The sequence below is a fragment of the Phaenicophaeus curvirostris genome, chromosome 1 (assembly GCF_032191515.1).
Source record: "Phaenicophaeus curvirostris isolate KB17595 chromosome 1, BPBGC_Pcur_1.0, whole genome shotgun sequence".
NCBI lineage: Eukaryota > Metazoa > Chordata > Aves > Cuculiformes > Cuculidae > Phaenicophaeus > Phaenicophaeus curvirostris.
The window spans coordinates 195,421,943-195,440,935 of record NC_091392.1 but is presented as its reverse complement, the minus strand read 5'-3'; the positions used below and the strand labels follow the sequence as shown (position 1 = coordinate 195,440,935).

The 18,993-nt window shown below is 40.4% G+C and overlaps 1 protein-coding gene across 1 annotated transcript in view; it reads right to left on the bottom strand.

Annotated features, from left to right (window-relative positions):
- Positions 1-9,851: 9,851 nt before the first annotated feature.
- The window catches only part of TYR (tyrosinase), a 43,197-nt gene continuing 34,055 nt past the window's right edge, over positions 9,852-18,993 (bottom strand). The window contains exon 5 of the mRNA XM_069883346.1: positions 9,852-10,330. Within this exon, the coding sequence (XP_069739447.1) occupies positions 10,107-10,330 (224 nt within the window). The 3' untranslated portion in view covers positions 9,852-10,106. The remainder of the gene's footprint in view (positions 10,331-18,993) is intronic.

Here is an 18,993-nt window from a genome sequence, read left to right as displayed (position 1 = left end):
ATTTTTGTATGCGAGATAACTTAAAATAATCTGCACTTCTCATCCCTTTCCCTTTTCCAGCTCCTTCCAAATTTAATTCTCATGAATGTAATGGCTTTATAATTTATCATTATTCTTTCTGGTTTCTTATTTAGCATATGCATAAGCATTAGACTGAGTGCACTTTCTAATCTGAAATTGTGCATTGTCGACTGATGACTGGTGGCCTGAATAACCAACAAACTATCCTGTCTCCCTCCCAAAATAATTTTTATTATTTTCCTGAAAATTAATTTTGCTATCCCAAAGTTTCTGATCTCTCTATGGATTAGTTTTCCAAATGATCCTTGCTGTAACTTTTTACAGTAGTGTGTCTCCTTGCAGGAGAACATCACTTTGATTATGATGACTGCAGTAATTCCTTGGTTTGTCATCTGTATCCAGACCTCTGAAAACAATTTCTAAAGTGAAGGACTCCCTGCATACAACTGGTTTTGGTGCTCTAGAGTGCCGTGGTTCCTAGGATGAGACAAGAGGCCATAAATTTTAAGTCTTGATATCTAGACTTGTGGATTTAAACATATTTGTTCCACTGAAAGTGAAAAGTCTTTCTGACTAGAAGTGATCTGATTTTCTGAAGTAGCAAGAACTTTCTCTGGTAGCAGTAAGGAAGACAGAAATGCCTCATTTTCATTTAGGCTCTTAAATGAGAGTTGTCAGGAGTCTGATTCGCCCTGAATGTTAATAGGATGTTGGTGCTCTGAAAGTCAGTCTTCTGGTTTATGTAATTGAGACCACAGGCTGTAGAAGCAAAAGACTAAAGTGAATTTTCAAGTAGCATCTCAAGTCCATGATGGTGTAAAAGAGGACATGGAGGCTGGATTCTCTGGTGGCCTGTATCTTCCATGGTCACTGTAGCATTAACTGACAAGATCAAAGTAAAAACAAATTGCTGCTATTCTGACTTGACAACTCATATATTCACTTGCTCTTGATATAAATGCCTGTAATGTCATCCATATGAGAGGGAAGCAGGAAAAAAGAGTCCTTATGGGGCTTATCTACACGCATATAAACACATACTATAAAACTTTTATAACTATAATAAGAATACAGTTATATAGCACCTCTCCATTGCAATGAGTACATGTATTTTGCTCTCAGCTAATGGCTGTATCACTCTGTGGTATGTGTTGTGCTTCAGTTAAAAGCCAAAAATCTCATAATTATACCAATAAACAGTTCTATATACAGATACTGTCATGATCCTGGTTGTCTGGTATTTTTCCAACTACTGAATCATGTATATGTTTTGTTCTATAGAGCCAGGTCATCTGCCAATGAAAATAGTCCACAGTAAATTTAGCAAAGTGCCATTAATGGAACAGTATTTTCCACCCTGCCAATCTTCCAGTAAATTTATCAGAAGACAGTCCAGGCCTTCAAGTCCTTATTAGCAGATCTTCCTGCCACATTCAGACCTGTGACAAAATAACATCCAAATTCCTTTTAAATATGTATGACATACTCAGACATCAACAGTGTATATACCACCCCGTGGGTTGTTTTGCATTGCTGTCGGTATACCAGATTCATTAGTGTGGGACAATACCACCACAGAGCACTCAAGGATCCCTTTTCCTGAGAGATAAAACAAGGCAGTGTGGGGTGATAGAGGAGTGAAGTCTTGTAAGGCTGAAACAAGTTTCATGAAGGGAGATAATACACAGTGCCAAGCTGCAGCTAGGATCCAGTATTAATGTTTATTGCAGAGATCTTGTTTCAATAGGTATTTTGTCTGTATGCAGGGAAAGAGCTAGTTTCTCCACGTGATTTCCTAATCCAGTAGATTACCAGAACTTCTTGTTGCCATCAGAGTTCTTCATGCCTGATGTCCTCAAGAGAAGGACGTAACAGGCCGACTCCTGGGGGAATGTCCATAAATAAAATGGGACATCAGAAAACCTAATGAATGCAAGATGGATATACAGAAATAAGTTACTTTTCTATAGTTATAATAGCTACTTTATATTTAATTCACAGTTTATTATTAAAATTCCAGTAAAGGGCCATTTTTAATAAACAGGTCTAATTGCTGCTAATTTTCAGCTCACCATGGAGACTGATTCAAAGGGACTTCAATCCCTGCACACATGTGTACACACATGGTGAATTACAGATTTAACTCAATGGAGAAGACAGGTGCTACAAATACAAATTTGGGGAAAATGTGAGAGGGAGAAAAGAATTAAAAGGACTAACAGCTGCTCATTGTCCTGCCTCGACTAAATGTGACACTCAATAGATCAGGGAAGACTTGACTTTACTGGTGGTTGAGAATCTCAACATGAACTGACAGTGTGCGCTTGCAGCCCAGAAAGCCAACCACATCCTGGGTTGCATCTGAAGAAGTGTGACCAGTCAGTCAAGGAAGGTGATTTTCCCTCTCTACTCTGCTCTCATGAAATCTCACCTGGAGTCCTGCATCCAGTTCTGGAGCACTCAGTGCAGGAAGAACATGGATCTATTACAGCAAGTCCAGAGGAGGGCCATGAAGATGAGCTGAAAGAGTTGGGCTTGCTTATCCTGGAGAAGAGAAGATGAGGGAGAACTTATAGCAGCCTTCCAGTACTTAAAGGGTGCCTAGAGGAAAGTTGGGAGGGGCACTTTATCAGCTAATGCAGTGATAGGACAAAGGGTAATGATTTCAAGATTAAAGAGGGTAGTATTAGATTTGATATTAGAAATATTTTTTTTACTGTGGGGCACTCGAACAGTTGTGGAGGAAACTGTGGATGCCCCATCTCTGGAGGCGTTCAAGTTCAGGTTGGATGAGGTCTGAACCATCTAATCTAGTAGAAGGTGTCCCTGCCCATGGCAGAGGGGGTTGAAATAGAAGACTTCTGGGGTCCCTTCCTACTCAAGCCATTCTATGATTCTATGAAAGGCACCATGTTAGAAAATTGAAGACTTTACAGAGGTAATAGTTGGCTGCAAAGGCCAGAGACAAACAGTACTAAGTATGTTTTAATGAAGCTGCTAGGTCTCCTGTAGAAGATTTCTGAACATCACCCATACACCATTTGTCTTTCATTATGTGAAACAGAATGTTGCTTATTCTGCAAATACGTTCCTTGTTCTGAAGCTGGTGGGATCCTTGTCTGATGAGTGCTTGCAAACAAATCTAGCTTCAATGCCCACTGGTGTCACGGTAGCATGTGCTTTCATGGGCTACATGCACAGTATCATGTCTAGATTTCATGGCTCCAAGCACTGGAATACCCCATCTTCAGCACTGATCCTGTCAGAACTAAATCCCCAAGCCTGAGTCAGCTGCCTGATGACAGTTGAAAGTTTCCTATCTAAGAACGGGAGACACAATGTGTGAAGTCACCTTGACCAGACAGAAGAAAAGGTAAAAGCAGGGCTGCATTTAAACTCTACATGCTGTAATTCAATCAGATTACATTGCAAGAACAGCCTCATGGCATTATGTTATTCTAAATTGAGGGAGGAAGTAACTAGACTGAGGACTATCAGGGAGCGTGAGAGGAAAATAGACCAGTGGAGCAGCACCCTCTCACAAACTAAGCAGGCTGCCAGAGCAAGCACAGCTGTGAACTACCCATCTACCAACTGCAGGTTTGAGGGAAGAACAGATGGGGAATGGCAGCAAGTTCCTGCCGGGCACAGAAAGCCCCATTCAGAAAACAAACCCACAGCTTCCCTTGCAGAATAAATACAAACTGCTGGAAGTGGAATCCATCCCCACAGGCAAAGAGGGTGGCTTCCACAGCCTAGAAATACTCCCTAGGCTGTGTCATCTTCAAACGACCATCAAAACAACCTCTGAGAAAAAGGAGAGTGATTGTCTTGGGGGATTCCCTTCTAAAGGGAACAGAGGGCCCTATCTGCAGACCGGACCCGCTCCACAGGGAGGTCTGCTGCCTGCCCGGGGCCTTAGTGAAGGACATCACTGGAAAACTTCCTTCCCTTGTGAAAGCCACAGATTATTACCCTCCGCTACTATTCCAAATTGGCAACAATGACATACAGCGAAGGAAGCTGAGGACAATTAAGAGGGATTTCGGGGCTCTGGAGAAAATGATGGAGGGCTCTGGGGCATAAGTAGTGTTTAGCTCCATTCCAACACTAAGGAATGAAGAACAAGAGATCAAGAAGAATCAGTTGATTAATACCTGGCTCCAAACCTGGTGTGAGGAGCAAAGCTTTGGGTTTTTTGATCATGAACTAGCCCACACACCCCCAGGCTTCCTTACTAGCGATGGGGCATTCTTGTCTCCTAGGAGTACCAAAATCTTCACTAAAAATCTAGCACAGCTCAAAAACAGAGCTCTAAACTAGATGTGAAGGGGGAGGGGGATGAAGCCAGGCTAGTCAGGAGTGAGCCTGGAAGTGAAACTCCAGTGCCTGAGAGGTGGTGTGCTGGGAAGGACGACAGGTATGTCACCACAGAGCGAGTGGGGGCAAGTACATCTGGTGACAGTAAGGATGAAGCTGGCACTGAGGGGTTAGATATTCCAAGGACCAGTCAATTGGGAATGAACACTATTCCCTTTACGGAAGCTGAGGAATTATCAGCCCAGCTGAAGTGCATTTACACCAATGCACACAGCATGGGCAATAAGCAGGAAGAATTGGAAGTTATTGTAGGGCAAGGAGACTGCGATGTAGTTGCCATCACAGAAACATGGTGGGATGACTCGTATAACTGGAGTGCAGCTATGGTGGGGTATAAACTCTTCAGGTGGGACAGGAAGGTTAGGAGAGGTGGTGGGGTGGCCCTCTATATTATAGAGTGGTTTGATACCATCAAGCTCAATTATGGTGATCATGGGATCAAGTGCCTGTGGGTTAAAATCAGAGAAGCCCACAAGAAGGCAGATATTGTGATGGGAGTCTGTTTTAGACCACCCAGCCAAGAAGAAGCAGCTGATGATCTCTTCTATAAACAACGGGGAGAAGTCTCAAGATTGCTAGCTCTTGTACTTGTGGGAGACTTCAATCTACCAGGTGTCTTCTGGAAGTACAATACAGCAGAGAGGAAGCAGTCTAGGAGGTTCCTGGAGTAGGTGGGACACTCCTCACACAACTGGTGAGTGAACCAACAAGGGAAGGTGCCCTCCTGGACCTGCTGTTTGTGAACAGAGAAGGCCTTGTGGGGGATGTGACGGTTGGAGGACGCCTGGGACAAAGTGATCATGAGATCACTTTTTTCAGAATTTTCAGTTCTAGGTGAGGTGAGGAGAGGGATTAGCAGAACAGTCACACTAAAATTCCAGAGGACAGACTTTCAGCTGTTCAGAAGGCTGGTTGATAAAGTCCTTAAGGGCAAGGGTCTCTTCAAGAATGAAATCCTAGCAGTTCAAGAGCAAGCCGTCCCCATGTTCTGGAAAATGAGCCAGCAGGGAAAAAAAACAGCTTGGTTGAGCGACCACAGATCATGTTGACTGTTTGAAACAGGGCTACTGTGTTCTCTGTTTCTTCTCAAAGCAGGCATGGTTTCCAGGTCATATGGTGAGTGGGAGTTAAAGGGGAAAAAATGCTTGGGGGTATCCCTACACATATGAAGGGGATAAAAATTCCCTTTCATCTGTTAGAGCTAGGCTGATATCTCTGTGGTGAAACTCCTTGGGGATGAAAATAGGCTGCTAGACTCTCTGCTGAAGAAAAAGGAAGGAAAAAGCTTACCTGGGAATTGATAGATGTTTTGAGGAGAACATAAAGAGACTTTAACTAATAGGTCACAAGGTTTGGTCACAAGGGATGAATTATGCATTCCATGCTTTTGAGGAAGAAGGGGTGATCAAGAGCTGGCAAAAAGTAGGATTTAGAAGACTTGATGAGCCAAAGCTTCACTTTCATCCTTCCACAGATGATGAGTTGCTGTGGCCAGTGCAGGGAGGCCCAGGGAACACTGGTGGCGATCTTCTGTGAAGATGACAGCAACAGCTGAGAAGTTGAATCAGAAATGACTTCTTGTTCATGTCCTTTGTGATGGGGTAGCATATGGTAAAAATTACATTAGCCATTATGAAAATGAGGCACTGTCACGAAAGATACTAAAATACCCATGAAATATTGCAAAGGCTGAGATAAACTTGTTTAATATAGTTAAAATGTTCTACCAGAACAACATTTCAAGGAAAATGTCATTTTACTGATGTGAAATATTTTGCAGAAAGGCATAGTTTTCAACAAATTTCCAGGGTCTCCTTGTCAGGGTATCCACCCAAACAGGGATCATGGCTCTGCCGCAGTCTGTCTCACACTGCTGCAGCCATTCAGACTGTCTCAAAGCTGGACATTTAGGTTTTTTTAAGATGCACACCTCCAACATATTCCTGTTGCATTCTAACATCGGGACTGTGGACCCCACAAGCATACCAACTGCAGACTCCCACTGGAGATGCCTCTCTGCCTGGGAAGTGCCCGGGAGCTCATGGAATTTCCACTCATCTTCCATAGACTGAAGGTGTCTTTATATCTCAACTCCACTGCAGCTGTCACTGCTCATGTGTTTGCAGCTCTCCATCTGCCCACTAGAGCCAAGTAGGAGCAGGGAGTCTGGGATTCCCAGGCAATCGTGTGACTTGGGCTTCCGTCAAGAGTTATGGATTAAAACCCACTTTTTTATTTTAATGCTACCCTTTTCTGTCCCCAAATATTTCCCTTTCAGAGTTCTTCCATTTCCTCTTTCATATTTCTTAAGAAGTTTTTTGCAGAATAGGAATTACATAATAATTTTAAATCTTTTAGCCAAATCATGGTTACCAAACAAAACAAGCAAAGTTTTTGTGAGAATCACTCAGCACCAAAGGGTGTTTTTCACTGCATCCCTATCCGAGGCTTTTTCCTTACATTTTAGCTAGTTGAAGTAGTCCAGAGAAATTAAACAGTTACTAGTTGTAGAATTTGAGTGGAGTCCTGAAATATGCCGCATAGACGCCTTTGTGTTTACCTGACTTTGAAATCAATCAATATTTACAAGTTATTCCTCTGCTGCTAGTATTTATTTCTAACAATATAATATTCTGAGTTACATAAAATACAAATTAAATGAATGAACTGACCAGTTGAAATATTATCATAAAATAATTACTTTCCTATTTTTTATGCCTCAGTACCAGGAAGCATTTAAAATTCCGTCACTGAGTTTGCTTTTATTACTCTCTAAGATACTGGGGAGTATTCATCTACTAGTATCTCAGATTATCAGTCAGAAGCCATAAGAAAAAAGACAGCTTTTTTTTTTGATTTAAGACTGAAATTTTTCAGGTGGCAGAACAGCACAACTTCTTTCAGCAGAGGGCCTGCTCTTTGCTGAGCTGAAGGCAATTTAGTCCATGCCTTCCTTAATCAGGGTGGTAGAGCAGATCATCAGGCACTGGTCAGTCTCTTAGTTCCTGGGGATGGGATTAGGTTGAGTTTGAGGGTGTAGATGGTGACATTTCTTTCTATAGCTAGTAGAATACACTGGAAATTTTATTTCCACCTTCCATTTTGGCTGTTTCTGTGACCATTACTATTTAGTCAAGGATGGCTGGGAGGCTGCAGATGTCCTTGTATGCTCACTGAAAGCAGGATTTCCACAGCGGGAGAGGTGTATTAACACTTTGGAGTTAAAAATCTCAAAAGGACACCTCCTAGAAAAACACGTACTCTAGATGGACACTTTCCAACAGGCGTACCAGCCCCTGACTATTTTGTATATCCTCTGCTCTTTAAAGAGCTCTAATTTCTGTAGTTCCAAGGAAAATACTTGTGCAATTGCCCTGAAATGGAAATGAATCCATGTAGTTGGCCAGTCAAAATTTATCAAAGTAATGTCTTTCAGTGTTCCATGAGGATGTTGTGAAATAAAAAGGCTCAGCTGAGAGGTCTTGTGGCTTTTGATGATGAGGAAAGAGCACTCAGACTAATGGTCAAACTACATTTCCCTCATTTTCAAATGATGCATCCCTTCCTTCCCACTCACCTTCCTTCTCTCACTCTTCCCACAGCCCCGTTGAACATGCTTGTGGCTACTTGCAGTCTTCAGGTCTGTAGTTCTCAAAGGCTGACTTCATCACTTTAACCACAAAGCTGTCCTGAATACTCAGAGTAAACACAGATGGCAGCATCACCATCAGTAGAGTAGGTCTTTCCAGTATCAGAGGCATGGCCCTTGCCTTGTTCTGTTCTGTTAATTTTTTAATAAAGTGTAAAAATGATGGGAATCTTCTGAACCAAGCTGAGAGTACAGACCATTTCAGGAAAGCTGTGGCTTTCTGCTTTTGTCTAAAGATGAGCTTAGGAACTATTGAAAGACAATTGCAATCACCAACTAAAAAAGCCCGAGTAGTTATTTTTATTTAAGATTTGTCATGTGATTAGATACCTCGTGTACTGTGTTTGCAGGCCAAGGCTTTAGTAGTGAGGCAGCTGCAGGGATGGCTTCTGTGAGAAGCTAATAGAAGTTTCCACATGTATGATAGAACCAATGCCAGCCAACTCCAAGAGCAACCCACCACTGGCCAAGGATGAGTCCATCAGGGACAGTGGTAGTGCCTCTGCAATAACATATTTAAGAAGGGAAAAACAAGTGCTGTGCAATGGCAGCCAGGAGAAAGAATTGAGAATGTGTGAGAGAAACAACACTGCAAACACCAAGGTCAGTGGAGAAGGATGGGGAGGAGGTGCTCCAGGCACAGGAATAGAGATTCCCCTGCAGCCCATGGTGAAGACCATGGTGAGCCAGGTTCTTCCCCTGCAGCCCATGGAACTTAACAGCGGAGCAGTTATCTACCTGCAGCCAATGGAGAACCCCACAATGGAGGAGCTGAATGTATCCCGGAGAAGCCTGTGCTGCAGCAGACTCCTGGAAGGACTTGTGATCTCATGGGGGACCCATGCTAAAGCAGTCTGTTACTGAAGGTCTGCATCCCATGGAAACGATACATACTGGAGAAGGGGAAGAGTGTGAGAAGGACAGAGCAGTAGAGACAACATGCGATGAACTGACTGCAGCTCCTATTCCCCATCCCCCTATGCTGCTCACGGGGAGAAGGGAGAAATTGGTAGTAAAGTTCAGCACAGGAAGAAAGGAGGGTTGGGGGGAGGGCATTTAAAGATTTGGGTTTATTTCTTATTATCATATTCTTACTTTTGATTTGCAATAAATTGAATCTGTTTTCCAAAGTCAAGTCTGTTCTCTGCCTGTGACAGTGATGGCTGAATGACATCCCTGTCTTTATCTCAACCCACAATCTTTTTGTAATATTTTCTTTCCCCTGTCCTACTGAGAAGCAGAGTGATAGAGCACCTTGGTGGGCTTCTAATGTACAGGCAAGGTCAACCCACCACACCTTTTTATGGGCTACCTGTATGGAATATACACATACTAAGCAAACAGAAGTCAGCCATAGTACGAGCAATCACTAAGTCAAACAGAACAGAGGTGAGTGTGGTGAGACTAATTTTCATCTCCTAAAAGAAGACAACCAACTGCAGCATTTGAGACAAGTGTAAAGTGGTTTCTGATAGCCCATTTTCTGCTACTGATGTCATTTAGTCAAGAACAAGCAGGACATTATGGGAGCTGGAAGGAAAACATTTCTATCTTAGAAGAAAAATGTGCCTATGTGTCATTCACTGTGCTCAGAAACACCACATATTTGGCTTCCTATGCCAAAGGGCTCTTTCTGCTGTTACATTCAAACACAGAATTAACATAGCATTGATGGTGCAGTCTGGCACCTCTCACTAAATCCATACACCAAACACACGGATTGCACCACAGAACTGGAGTCTACAGTTGTAAAAGAGCAAATAAAAGAGCAGAGACACTATCACACGAAGTGGTCTGGTTTCATAGGAATATTATTTAATCAAGCATAGGAAATAAATGGGGTTCTTTGAATGACATTTTGTATCTGGGAGATTTTTGTAGCAGTGGATCTGATAAGATACTACAACATTGGAGATTACAAGAGGCTTGGGGAGCAAGACTACTCATCCTGCTTATGCAGCACACCTCAACAAGGTATTTGTAAACATGAATCAAACATGGCCTGCTTGATTAGCACCTTAGTAACACCACTGAGTTACTAGAAATCTCTGAGCATCTAGAAATTGGATTGATAACACATATTGTTGTAATCTTCACTTTCTATGAGCAAGGGTTGTATCTCAGGAGAAGTTCCTCTTCTTTTCTTCCGGCAGGCCAGAATGAGCCCTGTGAGCGTAGAAGTAATGACGCCTCCGATCACAGCTGCTCCAACCAACCAAGCCCAGATTTGGCGGGCTTGATCAAGGTAGGATATTAAAAAATCCTGGAAAGAACCAAGCACTGCAAAAAGAGAAAAATAAAGTTCCTTTTACATAACGCAATATAGTGTCAGTTTATGGAAGTTCTATACAGATAGTACTGGAAGACTGAGTGAAGAGAGAGACTACATTTGCAGAAATTGACTGAAGGTAACTAATAATTTTTAATAAATCTCTCCAGTCCTTGTATTCTGCTTCTCAATTTTCATATTAAAGGAAGGAACAGAGTTCACTATGCCCAGTGTTTTTTATGGTTTTGTCAAAACTGTAAGACTATAACCCAAGAATTTTGATAAAAGTATGGCTAAAGGTCCTGCTAGCTCAGCATCCTATTGGCAACAATAATCAAGGAGTTTAAGAACAGGTGAAGTCTATCACAATTCTCTCAAAAATTACTTCACCAGCCTCAAACAATTTGCAACTTCAGGATTTCCTGAATCAGATGTGATGTTGTTGTATATAATAGTCATTGGAGACGTTATTTTCCCCTTCCATCAGCTTTTCTAACTGCTCTTTAAACTTTGATTACAACTTCTTGCAGCAAGACAAACCTTGCCTTAATTACATTTTCAGTGATTAAAAAAAAAATAAAAACTTCCTTTCACTAATTTTGATACCACATCTCACCCCCCCCCCCAGCTTTTTTCATTTGATATTTCTTATGTAGTGAGGGGCACTACACAATTATTCTCTGGTCACTCTTTGCAGAAGAAATCCTCTTTATTTGGAGAATCCAGGGCAGCTTCTCACTGGTTAAATAACCAGTTGCCTTCTTGTTTTGTGGTATGAATGTGGGTGTCTGCACTTCTGTTTTTCTTATTATGGCTTGGCAAGTTATGAAAACCCTACCACACAGTGCTCTCTTCACTATAGGAGTTGGAAAATGTCCTGCTTCGCAACACACCCAACGATGTGTTAGTATGAATTTAAGAAATGGGAATATGTGTCCCCTTGGGATGAGGAGGATTTGGAATCCAAATCTCCCAATTGTAGCTATAATTACTGATATTAGCTGTGATTACTAGCTACTGGGGGGGGCGGTGGAGGGGAAGCATCTCTTTGGGCAACTTCTCTAGGACAGTGGTTTATTTTTTAATGGGGTTCATGCATTTAGACTAATTTAGATGTACTTCACCATATTTAATGTGGTATAACCCACAAAGGCTATAAATATCTTCCTGCTGTCTTGCATTTTCACTGGTGTCCAGACAAGTAATCCCATAAGTCTTGTTGGATCATGGTGCTTCTGAGCTTACGCTGTTACGTGCACTGTGCTCTGAAAATACACTTTTGGTTTGCAGCAGTTTTTAACCTTTAAGGTTAAACTATCCTTAGCACTTGATGTATGAAGCACTTACTGAGATGCAATGCAAATTTAGGCTGAGTTTAGGCTGAATATAGTTTGTCCCTGCAACTTAGTTTTACTTTGGGGAATGTTTGGTTTCTATTTCTCTAGTTATTGATTTCCAGTTAACCTGACTTTGCATTCTGAGATTGTATTTGCAAGAGTATGCACATTCAGCCTCCTGTTTCTGACCTCATTAGACATATAAATGCTATATAACAATAAGAAATGCAAAAAAGTAGGTGCTTGATGTTTCAGAGGGAACCCCACAAGCCTCTGGGTATGAGGTACATTATCTCTTTAATAATTCATTTGTCATCTGTCAAATAAGGACAGTATCATTCACTGAATCTGTGTATTCACTGAATATTGTGAATATAAATTAATATTTCTGCAGGACTCAACTACTACAGTGATTGGCATCAAGTTAAAGTGTTAGAGGAAACATCTTGACAGCATTTTAGAAGTGTGCAAGAAATGATTCTATGATTCTATGATTCTATGATTCTATGATTCTATGATTCTATGATTCTATGAAATAACATATTAGGCTGCACATTGCTGAACTAAGAAAATCAAAAGAAAAAAGAATTGGACATTATAATGTGTGCTATCTATGCTGTGTAGTGAATGAGGTGGGGTTCTAGGGAAAAATTATAGAATCATAGAATAGTTTGGGTTGGAAGAGATCTTAAAGGTCATCTAGTTCCAACATAGCAGGGACACCTCCCACTAGATCAGGCTACCCAAGGACCCATCCAACCTGGCCTTGAACAGCTCTAGGGATGGGGCATCCACAACTTCCCTGGGCAACCTGTTCCTGTGTCTCACCACTCTCATAGTGAAAAAATTCTTCCTTATGTCTCGTCTAAATCTGCCCCTCCAGTTTAAAGCCATCACCACAAGCCTTTGTGAACAGTCCCTCTCCAGCTTTCTCGTAGCCCCTTCAGGTACTGGAAGGTTGCTATAAGATCTCCTCTAAGCCTTTTATTCTCCAGGCTGAACAACTCCAACTCTCTCAGCCTGTCCTCAAACGGGAGATGCTCCAGCTCTTCCGTAGTGCAATTAAACATAGTGCATAAATGTAGAGGTGGAAAGTGAATCATGGCTATGTAGACAACTTTAATGCTGACATTTCTTAACTTTGCGTGCTTGAATTTGTAACTCCCATGTTTTTCAACTCAAGTTTTTCATGTTTATCATATAAACATGTCTAAACTAGAAACAATCTGGCTACTTAAACTGGAGTATGCATATGATAAAAGAAAATTGAGACACTACAGGAACTTGACACTGTTTTAATATTATGGAAGAAGAGAATTATCACAAATTTCTCTTCCTTGAATAATTTATATGGGATATGAGGGTTTTATAAGTGACATTTTAAATTAGTGCTTTGTCCTTGAACCATCTATTTCCTCCATCAATACTAGTTGGTGGTTTGAACTATCTTGTTGCCTGTAAAACATAACATAACTTTGAGATGATGGGATGCCACGTTTCATGGCAGTCCCTCTCAGAAAGGATTAATCTACTTTATTATATTATGATAACCAGTCAAACAAGCCCTTCTCTTGCTTTCAGACTTAGTCTGTTCAGTTTCTGTAATTAACTCAAAGCCAAAAGCCACCTCCTGGCATCTACTGCCTGTTTCTTCTTACCACACAAAAAAGATATTTGGCATTGCTATCATAAAGTTACCATGGCAACTCTGGAGTGTCAGAGGATGGAGCACCCCAGGACACCCTTTAATCTGTTAGCCTGTGACTGTAACATGACAGTAAACCTATGAGTGCGCTGGATGCCCAGCCAAAATCATGCTAACTGGGATTTCAAGTATTCCTTTACTATAATTCCTTAATCTATAACTGTGCAAGGCCCAAGAGTGCAGCTACTGTGCTTGCTGATGGCTGCCTTGGAAAATTGTCAAGGGAGTGGTGGTGGGGGGGTGACACATAGCTGATTTGTGTCATACATCAGCCAATGCCTATTCCATTCCTTTCGTATCAGCGTTTAGAGAAAAATGACAGTCCTTCCTGGAAGCTGCCATGGACATAGGTTAAAGCTACCCTTTCAGTCAGTAGGTTAATTACAGAGCAAAAGGAAGACAGATTGGTCTGGTGTTTAATATCTACCCTCCTATTAATGACTAATACTGACATCTCCTCATCTTGCTCTTTCTGATAAGCAAATAGCAGTGATTAACCTCAGCCATGGTTTTAACATTCAACTGTTGACATACTCTTTCTTCTCAAATAGAGTGTTAGCTCTAGGTAAGAGCAACCAATCATTTCTTACTCAATATTTCATATCGTCCTCTTTTAATATAATTTAAAAATACCAAGCAGTCCATTTTGTGTGGGTTGATGAATGTCATTGAGAGGGTAGGAACTCCAGCAGTGTAATTTCGAAGTGAAGCAATTTGTGTTGCCTGTATTTCAAATAATACAGACTTGCCACATTTACATTGTTACCAGCATCTCCCCCTGAAATGGGACACTTCTCAGGGTAAGATTTCAAGAGGATCATATGCTAACAAAAGCCAATGAAGAAGTAAGATTTCACAAAAGTTCAAAGATTGTTTGTTAAAACCAATGAGAGGAAGGTCCTGAGATCTTCCTTTTGTGGTAATGTCAAACTTTGTTATTGATATAATGGGTCCCAAGAATGAAAAAAGACTCTTAATATTTGATTTTTTTAAAAAGAATATTTATACATTTATATATTTCTTCTATGTAAACTACAGGATGGCAAAGTCTTTCCAGGGTTAATTCCACAAATTAGAAATAAAAACTCTGGCCAAATTTTCTATCATTTATGTGTTGCTGTATGATCCAATGATAAGTTTGCAGTCTTGTTATTCCTTTTGACACACTTCTGCTCCTAATATGGGTAGTTAATGGGCATTAGGTTTTAAAGCAAAACTTGAGGTGGCACAGGCATATAGTTTGAGATTATATTTGCAGTATTTTTCTTATCCTGGTAAGCAAGTTCTTTCTATTTGGTTTCTGTCATTTCTTATGTGTGCATGGCATTTCTTACATGTGCATGGTTCACTGGTTGTGTCCCTCTGGGTGGTCAAAGGAAATAGCAGCAAGACTCCTACAAGACGAACTGGGAGGTGTTCAAGTTTTGGGGTCCATCAGTCTGTCTTAAGGGAGAATCTTTTGCCTTTGTAGTGACAGAAAATTCTTAGCTCTCATGGACTTCATCAATGCCTCCTCATTATTACATCTTGGAAAGTGTCATGTGTTGTCTTCTGACAACAGTGACAGGAAGTCTGGAGAAGACTATCAGTCACTGTCCACTGTCTTTGAACTGCAAGAAATGTTGTGCAATGGGTGTTAGTGATTTTTTTAATGGTAGAGCTGCGGTATCTAACAATGTAAATTCAAGCTGCACCCTCTCAGCTCTGCCTGCAACCCAAGGTAGGTAAATCAGGAAACTATGAACAACTTTCATTATATGTAGTAAAATTCCTGTGGAGTCCTGCCCACTCACTGGCAATGATGGCACACCTGCAAAATGGATTACTGGCAAAAATCTATTACTTTGCAGTAATTCGTGGGTGTATTTATAGAACAATACTGTTTACTTTTTGTTTGACAACCTCAGTTAACACTTACCGTTCATAACTGCTCTTTCATTGCTTATATAAATTTCTCAAAAAAGAGAGAAATCTAGCTATAAGATACCCGACGTGACCACACTATATTCAACTAGTGTGTTAACAACTCACCAAAAGGTAGCTTCCGATGCCTGAATAGCTCCCAGGAAAAAGAAAAAACAAACAAACAAGCAAACAATCTCCCCATTTTTTAAAGTCCATATTTCTTTTCCTCCCTTAAGCATCATTATATAAACATAAAAATTCTGCTTATACTTTCTGAGTAATGCATTTTTTGCATTCTGTTTTCTTCGGTTCTCTCCTTCTGTTTTAATTAACCTTAATCTACATGTCCCAGGGACCAAAATAGTCACTTCTCACCTTTTATTTAATTCATGAATGTAAACCACTTCCCAAGGTAGCATTTCTCAAATATTGTTGCCTTTAATTGTTTTCTATTGTCCTGGCCTCCATATTTTACCGTGCATGTCACTATTTTATCATGTATTCTTACACGTATAACATCACCCTTTCACCTTGTGGTGAACAGTGTGTGCTCCTCAGTTAGGAGACTCAGCAGAATCCCTCCATGATGGTATCATATTTGTCAGTTGCTGCATTTTCTACTTGCCTGATATGATTTTGCAACCAAACTGCTGAAAAGCCAGAAATAGAAACAAGCTGCAGTCAGACCCTACATCTGAGCACTCTTCCTGCAACACATATGTGAACAATCTGGCCTTCTACATTGTAATCAAAATGCTCTTATCCCTTGCTTTGCCCTAAGCGTCAAAGATCCTTACTTAAGGTGTCCAAAAATTGCAACTGATGGTTAGATTCGTGGGTTTATAATTAGGTAGCTGCCTGCTTTTCAAAAAAAAAAAGAAAAAGTGAAACACTTTGCTATACAGCTAGTGGTCATCAAATCATTCCCACTGAGAGAGGGAGATTTTCTGGGGAAACGTCAAAGCTGCATCTATGGATTTATCTGTTCCTATTTCTGCAGGAAAAAAAAAGAAAATACTTAGTCCAGGCCCTGAAATGTAAGTGATTGGAACAACTCTTGCCACAGAAAATTGTTTTGACAGCTATTGCTAGGTGGTGCCATCAGTCTTCCAATTTTCTGTTCATGCTAACAAATGTTCATTTTGAGTAAGCCATGCGGCTTGTGGCAGTTTTACAGTTCACAGTTCTCATGTCAAGGAAAACTGGTGCCTACTCTGGTCTCTGCTCAGATCAGCTCCCCAGAAACTAGACTCTGACATGTGTCTGATTCCTGAGGGATGGATTTCCACGCACACTGTTTGTGACCACTTCTGCTTCAGGGCTGTCATACATATAAAAATAAATGAAGCTGTAATTAAAATAACCACATTCTGTCACACACTGATTTGCTTTTCAGTGGAAAAGCAGGGCTCCAGGCATCAGCTTTTCATCTGGGGTACAGCAGCAATATAATTTTGCTTTAAAAAGCCATTTTGTCATTGGAGTCTTTCCATAGTTTTATTTCTTGTAACCAGGCTCATCATACTCTGTGTAGTTCTGCTTCATCTCTACCAAGTCACCAGTGCTACAACTCAGAAATGCTGCCCTTGATGCTTTCCTCCAGGTGCTACCTTGAAAGTCAAATAAGACCTTACTTGTGTGCTCCTCGTTAGCTCTGTCCTGTCCTCTTTCCCTGCCTTTCCTCTTCCTCCTCATCTGGAAGATCTGCAGAAACACTGTCTCTTCTCAATCACTCAGATCTTCACTGCTATGATTTTTTTAAACCTTGTAACGTTTTCCTATTTTGTCTAGTAACTCCTGGCTGCCAGTCATAGACTTTTTCTTCTCCCTTGAGTACTCTTGAGTACACAGGCTCGGCAGGCTTTCCTACCAGGAAGTTCCTGTTTACTTCTGTGTTTCTCTAAACAGGAAACTACCATTCCTATCTGGACAAAAGTCTGGATTTAAACACTAAAGTACTGAGAAAAGTCTGTATCTAAATGTTCTGATTCCAGACATTTTCCATTTGTAAAAAGTTTTTCCCTTTGGATAAGAAATAGCTTTAGGTCTATTCTTCTCGGTGAGATTAACAAAGGAGTGAGAGATATCTAAGGATTATCCGAGTTTTCTAAATGAGATTAAATTTCACTCTTTGTGTTGATCTTCCAAAATAATTCAGGAACTACTTTCCTTATTTCTGTGTTAAGAACATGGGCAAAATTTAATAACAATATCATTTTCTGAGGTTCATATGCTCTCCTGGGAAAAAAGGAAGAGACAGGAGGCAACAGAAGTGAATTGCTAGTGGTGAATAGTTTACCACTTGCTTTATTTTGCAGTACCAGTTCAGGACTTGGTATTTCTGAAAGTTATGGTACTTTTTTTTAATGATTCAAGTAATAATGTTTTAGGAAACTAGTGGGTTGAATTAAAAATATGTATAAATATTTCAGGTTTTGTTCAGGCACTAAACTATGGAAACATGTATAAAAAGACAAAAATACTACTAATAAGACCAAAACAATAATTTTGATATTATATTTGAAGTATATATTACATTATTTTCGGTATGAAGACTTGAGCTTGTCCAAATTGTTTATAGCATGTTAGGAGAAATATTGACTTATGTCTCAGGGTGGTAGTGCTAAAATAGTATTAGCAATTATATCAAAGTGTTCTAGATTCCTTTCATTAAAAATAAAATACTAAAAAAAAGTTTTTTCTGGGTGACTATGAAGCAAGCTAAATTTTACTTGAGAAGTGAGTGAACAAGTTAAATGCATGATTAAACAGTTTATCAAGTACGCAGAAACTGTGAGCAAACAATCAGAAAAGCAGGGATACCTTGAGAACTGATATTGTTTTGATAAAGGCAAAACACAGGCTATGAGAATGTTAGAATTGCCAAAATGTCCTTGATGTTTGTGCTATAGAGTTATTGGACTTTTAGCTTGTAATTGCCTTCTAAATAATGATCTACTTTCACAGAATGTTTTGTTTCAAACAAGAAAAGCAAACATGTACAATCACCTACCTGTTCAATGGCCAATACTTTGCAAGGTTAACTGCATCTGACATCCTGGGTATAATTTGACAGTGGTGAACTTAAGAGGTGTGTCTGATCTTTCCAGTGGCCGAGTTTCATTAAAGACTGGGCCAAAGTATCTGAGCAATCCTCAGTTCCAGAAAATCACAGAATCACAGAATCACAGAATAACCAGGTTGGAAGAGACCCACCGGATCATCGAGTCCAACCGTTCCCATCAAACACTAAACCATATCCCTCAGCACCTCATCCACCCGTGCCTTAAACACCTCCAGGGAAGGTGACTCAAATGTTACATTTTTAACAGTATTTAGCATTTCCTTTTGACATTAAGAAAAGCTGTACTGCTCAAGTGAACATATGAGTCACTACTCCGAGCAGAACTGATCTACCTGAGGTTCCTCAGCAGCTACAGCCACCTCTGTCCTCTTTGTGCTTGAGGATGGCCAAGAGGCCTAAGTCAAAACTACCTCTGAACAGCAATGCAAGCCAGACCCATCACTAGACAGTGCAAAATTCATTGGATTAAATGAATTCATTGAATAAATGAAAGGAGCATTATCAATGTTTCAGTTGCATTCTGTATGAATAGCCATAGTGCAAGCATAAAGACAATGGATCAATGTTTTAAGTGATACACTGAATTTGTGTTGGACTTTGGTACTGACATGAATTTTGCTCTGGATATTTAAGAGATTAAAA